Source organism: Amblyomma maculatum, chromosome 2, assembly GCF_055883805.1.
Source record: "Amblyomma maculatum isolate TAMU_Amacu chromosome 2, ASM5588380v1, whole genome shotgun sequence".
NCBI lineage: Eukaryota > Metazoa > Arthropoda > Arachnida > Ixodida > Ixodidae > Amblyomma > Amblyomma maculatum.
In genome coordinates, this window is record NC_139345.1 from 41,728,103 (window position 1) to 41,743,157 (window position 15,055).

The 15,055-nt window shown below is 45.1% G+C and overlaps 1 protein-coding gene across 1 annotated transcript in view; it reads right to left on the reverse strand.

Moving 5' to 3' along the window:
* Positions 1 to 4,397: 4,397 nt before the first annotated feature.
* The window catches only part of LOC146198504 (semaphorin-2A-like), a 19,024-nt gene continuing 8,366 nt past the window's right edge, over positions 4,398 to 15,055 (reverse strand). Inside the window, exons 8-14 of the mRNA XM_084591921.1 lie at positions 13,214 to 13,310; positions 11,304 to 11,425; positions 10,930 to 11,038; positions 10,014 to 10,077; positions 5,736 to 6,091; positions 4,788 to 4,915; positions 4,398 to 4,679 (exon numbers count right to left, since the gene is read on the reverse strand). Coding sequence (XP_084448047.1) covers positions 4,398 to 4,679; positions 4,788 to 4,915; positions 5,736 to 6,091; positions 10,014 to 10,077; positions 10,930 to 11,038; positions 11,304 to 11,425; positions 13,214 to 13,310 — 1,158 coding nt within the window. The remainder of the gene's footprint in view (positions 4,680 to 4,787; positions 4,916 to 5,735; positions 6,092 to 10,013; positions 10,078 to 10,929; positions 11,039 to 11,303; positions 11,426 to 13,213; positions 13,311 to 15,055) is intronic.

Genomic DNA, 15,055 nt, shown 5'->3' on the forward strand with positions numbered 1-15,055 from the left:
AACTACTACGTATGGGCGTTTTTTAATAGCAGCAAGAGGTGAAGCATACACTGCGGCAGAAAGGAAGAAAAAAGGGAACTCTTCGTCTGTTTTGCGCAATTTCTTTCGTTTCCTTTACCGTTTATCTCTTAGCATGAACCGACCGAGCTGATCTTCGTTTGATGCTTCATTTGGTGTTCGCACTTTAATGGGATTACTAGAAAGTTGGCAGTGTCGCTGCTCTGCAGCGTGCATGTGAAGATAAAATGCGTGTTATGGCACAAACTAATGTGCCAGATAGATCTGTGTGCAACAATAATTACGTGCATACCGGGACGACGAAAAAAAAAGCGAGAATTGAGAAATTGTAATATTTGAAATACCTCTACGAAATTCGATCTTAAATAAAGACACGGTCTAATCTTTACCTCTGCAAAACACATTCCTAATTAAAAATATGGTGTCTCATATTTGCTGGCCTACTTCGCTGGCCTAAAGCCGGCAAATATTTAGCACGCTTAGATGGCAATCGTTTAAGACGACGACAATTTCAACTCTTGTAGATATAATCTGTAGAAAAACTAATAATAACGCGAGTCGTTGCAATGTTCGGCGTGGCGCAGTAGATGGCGCACTCCGGTGACGCTCTGACAGGTTGAGGTTCAGATACTGTGCGGTGCTGTTCTTTTAGAGCAGAAGTTCTACTTCTGACACGCCAAGCCTCAATGTTATCTCACTACGAACATTTGGCCTTCAAGTGGAGCAGCGGAGGTGTGTCCCTGACTTCATACCACGTGACTCGCCGGTGTAGGTGCGAAGCGCGGTGCCGGCTATGCAATGGATATGCAATAAAGTTTAAACTAAGTACAACAAACACGTCTAACCATGCGTAATCGGGCTTCCGCTTTGAATGTCTAGATTCAGTCGTGCTGCCACAGCTAATTTAGGTCAAACTTGTTTGTTTTATTATTTTCATAAGTACCCATAATATTTTAAAGCTTATAACTCTTTTGCCATCCTTTCTTTTTTCTTCTACCGGCGAGTAAAACCGGGCTAACCTGTACGACAGCGCCACCCGGTTTCAAGCAGGTTCATGTTGGCGATATACTACTCCTGCATTACGTCCGCAGTGTGGCAGGTGGTAGGCTAAATGCGTGGCTCTACATGGCCATTGTGAAGGTCACACTTCCGCGCGCTGGATAAGAAAACGAAGGCTACTGCCCACTGGATTGAGTATGCCCAGGCAGGTTTTTTCACAAGCTGAAAGAACCAGGGAGAAATGGGCCCTTACACAACCTCGTCATCACGGATACACCGGAGGGGGCGTAGATTTGGATCGCTTGTGTTTCGTATGTACCCCTGCAATAATTTCATACGAGTTTTTTGAAAGGGAAAGCGCTTGCCGATGTATAAGTTTCCTCCGAGGGGAGCATGTACTTCCTCCGCTGCTCCGCTGCTCTTTTTATGTTACACTTCTGTCTTGAAAGTTAGACCTAGTTGTATAAGAAAATGCAAATATTTGCGAGAAAATAACATTCCGATGAGAAAGTTCAAAATCAAGCAATAAAAAAAATTTATGAAGGTCTATAATTTTTCTCAAAGTTCTGCAAGTAGCTTATTCTACATTCTCCTCTCTTAATCTCAACCGCCATCTCTGGATGTTTAACAATATCGCGAAGAGGTGCGACACTGTCCGTGATAATGCAAGTGCGTTAGTTGGCACATGTTTGTCCTCCGTAAATATAGCACGACCGGCAGCAGCGGGAAGGTCGATTCCAGTGACCTCTGCAATGCGCCGGTAAGGTTACATCGAGCTTCTATCATAAACGGGCACAAGTTTCTCTCATAACCAGTTTACTGCCAGAAACTATTCCGTCCTATTAGCTTCTTGTCCCCGCAACATCATAAGGTTGCCATCCTGCAGCAATATTTCCGTATTTTAGTCAGATGCCGGGTACATCACTGCGCACATTTGTCTTTTAAATTTTCATTACATCGCTTCTGCAGCCTAAATGCCATTGGATCACATAGCTTTTCAATAACCATGTGGGACAATAGGGGCACTCTTATCAGCCTTTTAATTTCGTTGTTTTGTATAAATGGGTTTCCTTCTCTCAGCACAATAATTTTTAAGTTTCTCGCGCTTACAATGAGATAATTGGTGATATCGATTTAAACACGCATTCCTGCACGCATGTATTTCCAAAAATATGCGCCATAAGGCGTTGGCACACATTCCTGAATGCACAAAGATCCGCTGTCTTGAGAAAGCTCGGAATTGTTCGACCTATAACTGAAAAATTTTTTAGTATTCATGGGAATGAACAAATTCAATATGTGTATTTTTGATGCAGAATGGCAACTCGACCTTTTGCACGGATTGCACGAAGATATTTCATCACTGCACAAACGCTATGCACCAAGCGAACTCAACGTGGAAGAAGTGAAACCTAGACCCACACACCCCGTAACGTTGAAGCGTTCAGTTTTTCAGCGAATTCAGGTCTGATCCCTACACAATACGCATGTTACAACTGTCGCACTGAATTCCCACAGTGTTCCCCGCTAAGTAAACTTGAATTGGAGCGTGCTTCATGCGTGACGTCGTTTATATTCCAGTTGGAGCACTTGTGTTCAGGTTGCAGTGCCGTTCAAGGGCTCTTTATGTCTCCCCTCACCTAAGGCCGCATGAACACCCTCATCCGCATTTAGCTCCTTCTGGGATAAAGAGCGGTGACTGTAACCCAAGAAACCAGTGCAGTTGATGCGTCTCAACGAAACCCCGCGAGACCGGAACAACGTGCTTTATTTTATCCTCACGTCGTACGCGAACAAACTGCACCGTTGACAGAGTAAAAAACCGCAGAGACAGTTCAGATTTAAATGGAAATAAAGGCGTCGCCGTTGGCGTGTGAGTGAGAACAGCAGCTCGTGGTACTTCGAAGGTGATCCCGAAGCTTCTCGTCTTCTTCCGTACAGAGTCTGTCCATACTAAAGGGATAGATCTTTAAGAATTTGTATTCGATTGGATTGAAAGTAAATTGCCAGTAAATTGCCAAAAGAATTTTTTTTCTAGCTTGCTATGCGAAATTAAGATATTATGGTAAAATGATGAAATGCGCCTTATAACGTGCAGAATTGTGTGAAGATATGGCTTAAATATAAGAAAGAATCCCATTCCTCTCGTCAGCATACTCTTGCAGTAGTCGATCTGTAAAGAACGGAGCACACAGCTGTAGCAACGCAACTTTTCAGGAGGAGAAAATCAAACCATCAACGTATTGCACTAAGCGCTGACAAGCGTACAAACTTGTGCTAATATATAATGCTTGCATCAACATGATGGTTAAGTCCTCAAGGAAATAAACATAACACAGAATGCATAACATTTGTCTGCTCTTGTCAGAACAATCAATAATGCCGCCGGAAAAATTTGCCGGTTTTAAATTTATTCCTAAAACAAATGTCTGAAAAGAAGCCTCACGAATTCTCTCTTGGCGATTTTCTCCAAGCATATAACAATCGTCTCTAACAGTTAAGTAGTGGACTTCAGGAGAAGGAAAACTGAGCAGGGAGCACGCGGTAGTCTGGTTGGCGGGTGAGATTAGGTCTAACGTTCGGAGAGGTAAGGTGTCCGAAGTTAACACGGGATACCGGTAGAGTTAAATGAAGCCCTGAGGCAATTGCGTTATAAAAATATATTGGGGAACGGCGTTTCTCTCGTGGTGGACGTAGTTAGGCTTATGACGATAATTACGGTTATGAAGCGCAAGTGTTATCTATAATAATAATGGCCACGTTTGGGCCAGTTCATTTATAACATTTCGATTGTGAAAGCGCAAAGAAAGGCAAGAACTAAGGTAAGATTTCTGTGTCTGTCCTTTACCGTAGTCCTTGTATTTCTTTGCGCTTTCGCGATCAAAGCCTATACTATACTATACTATACTATACTATACTATACTATACTATACTATACTATACTATACTATACTATACTATACTATACTATACTATACTATACTATGCTATGCTATGCTATGCTATGCTATGCTATGCTATGCTATGCTATACTATACTATACTATACTATACTATACTATACTATACTATACTATACTATACTAGGTGCCGGTCTGGTCAGCAGCATAGCCATACTTTTGTGAAGAGGAGGGCTACAGTAGCTTTTGTGAGTCGCACGTGAGGAGGATGCCGGACGGTAAATAACCCAAAAGAATACCGTGAAGAGAAAAGGAGGGGAGTAACCGTAAGTTCAAGGGGGGAGGGGTATCCCCCCCCCCCTTCTACACGTGCCTGATAGGCACTGTGACCACAGCTACGAGGCAGAATCCCAAGCAGATCATAAGAAAAAGAAGCACAAGTTTAACGCTACTGACAAATTTAGACAGCGGAGAGATAACGTCAGATAACGTCAGATAACGTAAGTCTTATAGGGATGAGAGCCTCTCCGGGCAGTCGCTGCAATTCCACTTCATTGATACACCACCCGCCTGCCATACGCACTGATCGTCTGATATCAGGTCGCCGGCCTGCGCACCCGACTGTGTGAGGAAGACAGCGGCTGCCATCCCATCCGCAGAAGGGATCCTGCAGGCAGGACGGGCAATCCGTGTGGCGTCCTTCGCAGGCGTCCAGCCGGTACTGGTGAACGTCCGCGTCCGTGAACACGTATAGGCTCCGGCGCTGCGTACGCAGATATTATTCAGTCATTTTTGCTGCCGATTCTGCTGCGTTTAGAAGATGAACGCCAAAGAAAGGGCAAAAATGTTTCCCTGGCGTGTGTTTTGCTACCTCTAAGGAGGCCAGCATCTTGCGGATAGGTTCCGTTGTGGCGTTGAACGTGTCTACCAGCTTTGCGGGAGCTGGAACCTGACCACCAGTGACTTGCTCTTCGGCCAGCTTCAGTACTGCGCCTTGCTCTGGAAAGAGTTGGAAAGCTTTCGAAGACGGCAAGAGGAGTAGAAATTGGATGCATGAAAGTGATTTATTTTACTTCCACTCTCCGTTCTCAAAGCAGGGACACGTGCCAGAGGCGAATTTTTTTTTGTCGAAAGAAAGTTTAACTAGAGCAAAGTATACTACAGCGTTAAAAGAGCACCAATGTAAGCATATTTTTCCATCCCACAGGGCGATTCGAAAAACCTGCGAGCAACGCAATGGTAGCCTTAAAATACTTTGGTGTAAGATGTCGGTCGGTCATTAAACGGTATGTGTCTTCTTGTTTGCAGTGTTATGCATGAAGAACAATATGTATAGAGTATAAGAATGGAAAGCAGGCGCAGCACAATTAAAAAGTTAAGTTGCAAATAAGCTTTCGGGTAACAGAAGGCGCTGCTATGACCTCCCCAAGTGCTCCTCGTGTGGATGCCCCCTGGTTCAGTTGTGTTGCCGACACAGCATCAAGCGTTCATGAATAATTTTCTCCTGCATGAATTGAAATGTTAAATTGATAAGCTGATTGTGGATCCAAAAGGAGAGCTGCAGTCTGTCAACATTACGGCATGGCATTGCTAAAGAGCGGACTTGACATGGAGGCGGCAAAGAACGAACTTCCTCGATCACCCACTCTCGTCGGTTTCATCGGAAAGCATTTAAATGGGGAGATCGGCTAAGGGAAAAACAAAACGATCAGTCGTACATTCTCAAGACATAAGAGCGCTATATTTTGGTCATGCCACAACCATGCAAGTTGTGGCGTTCACTTAAAGTCTCCTTAGACCGAGCAGAAGAGGCACAAACCGGTGGCCACGTAGCACACGACCCATTTTCCCCACGTCTCGTCCAGCACAAAGGTGACCAAGCTTCGGAAAGCGATTCCTGACTGCACGAAGAACGCCCTCCCGTGGCGCGGCGGCGGCGCGCGGGTGATGAGCGGATGCTCCTCCCAGAACCTGGTGTCGGTGGCAGACAGCGTCCGGGGTCCCGACGGGCACGCCACTCCCGGACGCGGGGTAGGCACTTGACTCAGGGGCACCGGCTGGCTCAGCCTGTAGTTTCCTCCCAGCGTCAGCTCGTAGAAAGAGCTTGTGCCGTTGAACTCCCGCTCTATGTCATCCAGAAGGAAGGCGCACACCGCCGAGTCGTAGTGCCCAGAACTGCGCCACGAACGCCTGCACGTGGGTTGCCAAGCACGGCCATTCACAAAGAGGGCCAAAAAGTTATGCGGGGTTTAAACTATGGTTAAACCGGCTTTAGAGTGTGATAACGCGACTTCGCATGGTTTAGCTGTGTATCTAGTTTCCCGACGATTAAGTCAGTGACGAGATCGCGACCAATTTTTGTTGTTTTCCTTGTTAGGCTCAACTTTCCTCATGAGCAGGACCATGATGTAAGCGGTCGAAGATTCCAGAAGCGACACAAATATACAGCTCCTCTTTAACCTAGCCATACGAACGTGCCTACGTGGTCTATAGGCACAGTGTCTAACGCGAGATCAAAGGGTTCTGGAAGGCTGCACTCCAATCTCACCCTCCCTTTCAAAATTGTGAAAGCCGAGTTCCCAGTGCCCGCCAAAACGGCACGCGCTCAACTGTCAAACGTCGAGGAAAACAAAATTCTGAATCCCGTCAGCCCCCTGAAGCAGTGATTTCACGCTAAAAACACGTGTGGACAACGACTGGATGCCGCTGCATTTGAATAAAAGCTGCGACTCCAAAACGACGCAATATGTGAGGCTTAACGTCTTGTAACACGACGACGGGCAATGAGAGGCCGTGGTGGGAGGCTCCGGACTGATTTCGACTAGTTATTGCCGTGCACTGACATCACATTAACGCTTTTGTATTTTCGGGTGGAGAAATGCAGTTGCCGTGATCGGGATATTCCTTCTCACGACCCCAGAGTCAGTAGCAGAAAGCCAAAGCTACCGCAGTAGGCTCCATAAAAATAGTGGGACTGTGAGCTGACTGATGATGTACTTGCCGCACACAGGAAGGCAAAGCTACGCTGCTGCTAAACACAGTACCCTTATTACAAGCATTACAAGCGAAGAATGATGTCTTGGATTCACGCGGAGTCGCCGAAAGATATGAAAAAGGAGGGCGAGATCGCTGGGATGAAAGGCTGCGAGGCAGCTTCATGCAAGTGTTACGAGTCCGTGTCTATTCTCCGGACTCTCCGAGACTCTATTCTGAAACATGGAAAGCTGGTAGATTTCTGCAAAGTTTCGTCGTATTCTGATTGCTTATCCAGTATAATAGGTCTTGTTCTCGCTTTCTTTGTTTTTAATCTATATGCTATGGAGTTTGAGAAGGTCGGTATCAAAAATTCGGCTGGTTGCAACCTCACATTCTTCTGACAAAGAGAAAGCAGGCGAGGTAATAAACGACGCAACCGAGATGATGAATGTAAGATTGATTTTTTTCTCAGCTTTCATTTTTCTGCAATAGCTATTACCCATCTATTCCACATTTCCCACCTAAAAATCTTGGAAGACGCTTAGGCAGCACCTGCGTTGACGCGATATCGTGCACGTTTTAAAAATGAAATGCTTTTAGCTCCCGTTGTCGGGGACCTCAAGCCAACACCGAAAGCAGTCATCCGGGTACCGAAATGGGAACATCCGGACATCGAACGAGATTTAACGAGATTTCCCCGCTCTCAAATTCCCCGCAAAAGGATCAGCACATGTCCCAGAAAGTGTCTGTTCGCACCCCCAAAATTTGACCCCAGGAACCCCAAAATTTACCCTCATCCAAATTCGACCAAAACTGGAGTCAAATCTAATTTCAGTACGGCCAACCCAGTGGCGACTTCTAAATTTAGTTGGGCCAGCCCAAAAATGTGGGCCACCAGAACCCCGAAGTTTGAACTAATCTGAATTTGACAAAAATTGATGTTTAACATAATTTTAATATGACAAAATCAATGGCAATTTCAAAATGTAGGTGAGCCACCAGCCAAATGTGGCCCACCGGATATCCAATATATGATTTCTGCCGAATATTATTAACACTGGTGTCCAACCTAGTTTGCCTCTGGGACTCTCTCTTCTCTGGGACTGGCACCACGTGACTGACAGCCATCCGTAAGTCCGCTCACGCTACTCTAGGTCTGATTTGTCGCATAGCTATGCGCTCTGGCGGCGCGCGTGCTCACACGGCCCGCCAGCTTGTTCGCTCTATCCTCCAGCCGCGTATAATCTACCAGGCACAGTTTCAACGTCTCACCCGCAGACAGTGGGACTCCCTTGAGGCCATCAATCGTGAGGCTATGCGTGTAATAACATGTCTTTCCCGCCTAACACCCATACCAGTACTTCAGGAGTACGCCCAGCTAAATACGCGCAGTGAACTCATTGATCAGCGGATGGCAAACAGAGCTCACAAACAGTCTTTACAACTCCATCGTTTAAAGACACTACCTTCATGGTCGTACTGCCAGCTCACGGACAATCGCCCCACTGCTTCCCAGTCGGTATCATCCGCACATCTGCCTGAAGGGTGCATATTATATACCGATGCATCACCTACTGCAGAGCGAGGAGTTACTTCTGTGTATAGTCCCTCTCAACAGCATCTCAACACTCACGTGACATATACCGCGGATACGTGTACCCCTCTGGCACTGGAACTTCAAGCCATTTACAATGCCATATATTCCCTTCCGCCAGTTTCTACATTCAATGCAGTTCATCTTTACACAGACTCTCTCACTGCCCTTAAACAGCTTAAGGCCGTTCGACGCACATTCCAAATAACACAGTCCATTCATGTGCTCTGTTCAAAGTACCCATGTTCTGTGCGCATACACTGGATTCGTGGCCATGCTCGCGATCCACATAATATTCAAGCGGATGCTATGACGCACATAAACACATCAGGCGATCCACCACCTTCCCCTCTTCCCCGAGATCCGTTCCTGTCCCACGTTTCCGATTCTCAAGTTCTGCGCCAGCGAACACGCGCTCTCATTCCTCCGTGTTCGCACCCTCTCCCCCGTAGTCTTACTCGGCAGGAGGAGGTAACAGTGCACCGGATTCGGGCAGGGACGGCTCTGACCCCATCCGTACGACATCGATGGCGGAATAAAGATCTGCCAGTGACTGACAGGTGCCCTCACTGTGACACTGCACCTGACGTCTGCGATGTGCGCCACTTGTTGTGGACGTGTCCTTCAATGACTCACATTAGACAACGGATACTCATGAAGGTGGGCCTGCGGTGGAATCGCGATTGTGATTATGAGAAGTGGACAATGGACAATCGCTACACTGCCAACCTCTGCGAATACATAAACGCAACTGGACTTCACTCCTTCTTTTAACTTTATCCCATTCCCCTTCTCAACTTATGCCTTGTGGCAAACGTTTCGAAAAAAAAAAATTCAGTGTTTCCCTTATGTTTGGCGACTGCTAATCGGCAACGACTCCCTTTCGGTGGAACGAGTTGTATACGCTATCGCGTAAAATTAGCCGGGGATTAAATCCGCTTAAATCGATTAAGGTGTGCGAAAGTACTGTTTGGCACGGTTCGATTTGGCATGGTTTTGATTGGCTTTTTAGAATTGAGAGACTAGCACAAAGTTTTGTAGTGTCAAACGTGATTAGTTGGTTTAGTTTTGGGAAAACGAAAACACACAGTATCTGACTTCACTTCTCAGTGAACACCTAAACTTACACTGAGCGACATTCAGTTGAAGGTGTATATGTCACCGGTTAGAAACCCTATCCCAAACCAATCTCCAGCTTGACTAAAAGATGGATGCTAAATGGAAAGCAAAATGGTATGACACCACCCTAAATGCTGTTAAATGAATGGTTGCGTAGAAAATTAATACGAAATCACTCGTTATTCACATGTTCACCAGGAACTCCCATAACCGTTTTCCGGCGCCAGTGTATCAACAAGCACGAGATAGCGCAGTAAGCGTTAGCTTTAATTTTACAACTTAATCCTCTTATCTTATGTGATGCTCACAATAACGATTTTCTTCATTTGCTTGAATGCGCCTATTTACTTGATATAAAGTAAGGCGCAAAAAAGGCAGCGGGTCAAGTGACGCCGTGCTTAAGCTTACGTCTCGGTGACGAAGGCCCCAAAGAGTACACCGTTCTCCAAGTTTGGTACCCAGGAGGAAGCATCTGAGATTAACATGAAGAGAACAGGCGAAAGCCAAGTGAAGATCAGGCCGACATGCGAATTCAGCTCAGCGCATCACAGCATTCCCCTTGAGCTGAACCCTACCCGCTGTCCCCTGTATACCCATAAGGACTTGCACGATGCTTCAGAATCCACCCACGTGGATGAGAGTACCGCGAAATGCACGCCACTTTCATAGTCGCATTCACGTTCACTGATACTCGTGGTCGCACACTTCCCTCCTTTGTTCTGCATAACTAAGATGCCTTTATTAGATTAGTGCACAGAGATAGTAGACGTGCCCCCCAGTTTTCTTGGCAATTAAAACCATATCGCTATGCACATTCCTTAACTTTGTGTTTAGCAGGAATAATTTCTTTTTCTCCGAGTATGTGCGCGTACTCTCCCTGAAAAAGTTTGAAAACGTGGCTGTTTTCTGACGCTTTTGACGTTTAAAAACTTTCCATCTGTGTCACTAAAATCAGAACTTGAAATATGTGTGGTTTTGAGGGTCGGCGACTGTTAAGGCATGTGATGATGTGACTGCGGTGCTTATTAAACGCGAACTCTAATTACCTTCGCGTTTTCACATGCATAACGTTTTGCAAAACTATGATTAAAGGGCGGGTGTCAGAGAAGCAGCCATGCAGATGGCAGAAGTTTCACGGCGAACCAAATGATACGGGAGCCATTACTGTCGGCTTGTTTGCTACATGCCCTAAAATATGCCCTGTGAATTATCGGCGCCAATATGCCATGAAAGAGCAGAATATAACGAACATAACCATAAGTAGTCACGCAATCAGTGGTGCAGACTGGTTTCTCCATATAATTAGCAAACCTCGATCACTCACAAATTTCATTGAAGCTGAATGTGTCGTCTGCGGGATCGACGCATTGCAGACGGGCCTTCATTAGCGTCGTCCACCGATCAGCATTCTGTCGGCTGACGCCAATTTCGTTCTGCTCATCGGCAAAAAAAAAAAAAAAAAAAAAAAGGAAAAAAAGGGGGCAAGACAGGCGTATTGGCACAGCAAAAAAAGCAAGACAACTCATAGCCTGAGTCGTTTGGGACGTCAAACCTCATAAATCAAACCACACCATATACTATAAATTAAGCTTTGAAACAATGTTATGCGCATGCCCTTGAAGCTTCTGATGTTATGAATATACGATATAGGTCGAGCATAAAGTAGAGCCGCAAGCTATTATGGAGTTGCATCCGCACCTTACAGAGACGTGCCACCGTGGAGACGTTCCTGGGGCCGCACGCGCTGCGCTCCAGGCCTTCTTCGCGGAACACGAAGAAGGCGTGTTCAGCTGTCGAGAAGGCGGCCACCGTGATAGGTTCTGGGTGCGTTTAGAGTGAAATCGTTAAGTGCAAACGAGTTAGTTGGCACTAAAGGTGAAGAACCCCTCACACTTTCCTCTGAAGTTCCTGTAGAGATTTAGAAAAGCGGACACGTACTGGAATATGTTAATATTGGATTACCGGACGCTTCCCCAGCACGCGCACTGGCAAGGGCGGTACACACGTATGGCCACTGCACGTGAGCAGCCAGCGCCCGATAATTCCGTGTACGTTTCTACTATGCTCAGCTCACAGTTATTCTTTTCATCTTTAAAGATCGGGGCGGAAGAGCGAAGAAATACAATTAAAGGAAGGTAATAAAATTAAATGAAATAAAAAATGGAAAGTATGAAGAAAAGGAACCCGGGGTCACAGATAAAAACAGGAGAAAGAAAGAAGTATCGGGAGAAAAAAAAAAAAAAAGAAAGCTGGCATGCATGAAGCATTGTCGAAATCGCCTGAAGAAGAAGAAAAAGAAGAAAAATAGAAGAAGAAGAGGAAAAATAAAAAGAAGGAAAAGGAAAAGAATAGAAAGAAGAAGAAGAAAAAGAAGGAGAAGAAGAAAAAGAACCAGAAAAAGAAGAATTGAAAAAGGGCAAGACTGGACATTTTGTACAAATTCTTGGAAATAGTTTTCAATCCTAATTTTTACATGTTGTAAATTAGCGCCATCATAATCAGTATGCATCCGCAGATCCTCCCTCAGCAAGCTTGTAGACTTGCTTTTCATCTCCAAAACCGCTCTTATTGGTTTTCTATGCACCCTTAGTTACTCGTGAACACATGGCAGGCTTAAGAAGAAACACTTTGCTACGTATTGGAAGCTTAGACCATTCCTGTCAATATGTTAAAGAATACTGTGACGATCCCTCCCATGTGTCCCCGCCAGAGCGTCTTCTCTACGGCAGCCGAACCGGTCTGCGTGGGGGAAGAAGCGGGAAGGGAAAGAGTTAATAAACGCTCTCTCCGGGTACAGCGAGGAGGGCCAGTTTGTCTCCCGCTAGCAATGTGTACAGTCTCCTTTCTGGGCGCCTCATCCCGCGCCCTTCTCAGGGCACGTTGGTGACCCGGGCATAGACGTCTTTCGGGCTCGGCCCCTAACAACCCCATAACAAATACAATATTCTCCATTTACCTAGCAATCATGTTCAAAACTTAGCCCATTGGTTTCCCATGCAATTTTAATTATACTCAATGTGAATGGAGGAAAAACTTTAAAAGCAGATTTTTTTCTACCTTTTGGAAGCTCAGGATCTGTATTTCGAGTTAGCGTCGCTTTCAGAAGTGATCGCTATTTCCCTGACCTCTAGTCATCTGATTTATGGAAACGCCGGAAATGGGTGTAAGCTTGATTGCTACCACTTCCTGTTTCGGCATTTTCGCCAATTAGATGAATCATCGAGGTCAGGGAAATAACGGCCCATCTAAAATTTATGCAAACTCAAAATACGCGCCCAGACCATGCTTATTAACCTGTGCATAACAATGTCCCCAAAAAAAATATCGGTTGCCTCGTAATTAAAAGGTGAAAAAGGGCCGGGGGGGGGGGGGGGGGGGGGAGAGAAAGAGAGAGAGATAGCAACAAAGCGTAACTATAGAGGTTTCATAGAAACGGAAAAGAAAAGAAGATAAAACAAAGGACGAAAGCAACGGATAGGCATTTAGGAAATTAGGTCAATATCAGATGGCAGCTTGTAATGAGCAAGGGATTTTCGTGATTCGGCGCCATATAACGGAGAACAAACCTTGCATATGAAGATGAGCTATCGCAAGCAAAAGCAAAATACCTCCACCAGTGCGGGCCAAGTCGAGCGCGGGGGCGTCTCCTGACGGAGCATTCTTGTCGAAAACCGGGCAGTTAAGCAGGTATCCACACCGAGGATGCTTTGTCAGGAGACATCCGCATGTAGCAAACGTGGTTCAGCACGCGATGACAAGAGGTATGTTACTTTTGCTCACGATAGTACGAACGAATAGATTTGCGAATTGGGCCTCTAAACGCGCCTCTCGTCTCCAAAACGTATTAAGCTCTGCCTCTGAACTACGGCGATTTTCTCAGAGCTACCATCCAGTGTCAGGCTGAGCGCAACGCGCCAGGGAACTATTCGATAAGTAAAAGCCCACACAGTTATAACGAATGCATTCGAATGCGCAGGAAGACAGCTCGGCGACACCATAACGCTGAAATGTGGATTGTCTCTTCATCCCCAATATCACATCAATAACTAGGAAGAAGCATAAATCGATCTTCCAGTGCAGTATTGACGAAGTATCGCTCGCTGTAGTTATTGAACATTAATAACGTGGCTTACTGATTACCCACGATCTGAGATGGCGTGCTTACGCGGAAGCTATCACTTCAACGGCTCTAAAACGACGTTTTTTTTTTTATCAGACAACGTCTCAGACTAGCCGCTTATCAAACTAAACTATTAATGTACAACACATGGAATAGATATATCCTTGAATATGATATCGAAGCAGCTCAGAGGAAACAGTAATTCAACAAATATAAAATCGTCGATTCGCCAACACAAATAATGAAACTAGAAGAAATACAATCGATAAAGCCTCGTGCTAAAATCGCGCGGCTTAAACTCATGTTTTAATTAATTCAACATCACCTAAAATCGGACACTACAAAGTAAATTACCGCTTCTAAAACGAGAGACACGCGTCACAAACACTACCATAGGCTAAGTGAATGCCGTTTTCATACTGACTGATTTAAATACTGTTTTCTCCTATCGCTATCTATCACTAATAGTTCATCACTGACAAAATTTGTAACTGCAGTTGATAGTGTATCTTTTCATTAGTCAGTCACTTCTCGTTCATTTGTGCCTCTGTTTCGCTATTATCAAACTCTTGATTACATTTGTCACACATGCCTGTAGTTGCATGATACATAATCAACCATCAATGCAATGTTCAACTCACTAGGTAATCTTTACTGTATACAACCATTCCGTACATTGGAATAAACAGCATTATGGTCCTTATTTTGACTGCGCCTTATGGCTACCCTACATCACATTGTATTTCTTTGCGTTCCAGATTTGTTGGCTTTGCTTCGTACTACATTTTACGGTATACTAACATGTTGACACAGTCATCATTATTCTTAGTAACAGACAGTTATGTCAATATGGTCAATTGCAGAAAGCTATCCTATTAGCAATATTGTGCCTTTCTGCGACAATCCCAAGTAGTATTAGCAGTAGGTACACATAAGTAAATAAATAGCCTCATATCTGCTTGTTACCAAATAAAATAAATCATGGTTCTGCTTCTTCATAAAGAACACAGAAATCGGTGATGCTTACCACGTTGTGCTCATGGAATACAAAACAGCTATTCCAATATATATACAAATTTTATCAGCGCCCACACAGCTCATTATTTTCTCATCCTTTCAATTCACATTTCCATATAGACACGTGAAGAGAAGATGGAGCATAGGGCTGCGACTTCATGTCCACTAAACATATCTTCGCTAGGTCCCTGGGCTGCTCAAATCACTTTGCCCATCCATACAGCAGACCAGCACGTCAAAGCCGTCATCGTTAAAAGGCGGCAGGCCTCGCATTAGAGCGCGCGAGTACAGGTTTTTCGCCAAGCTCACTCTG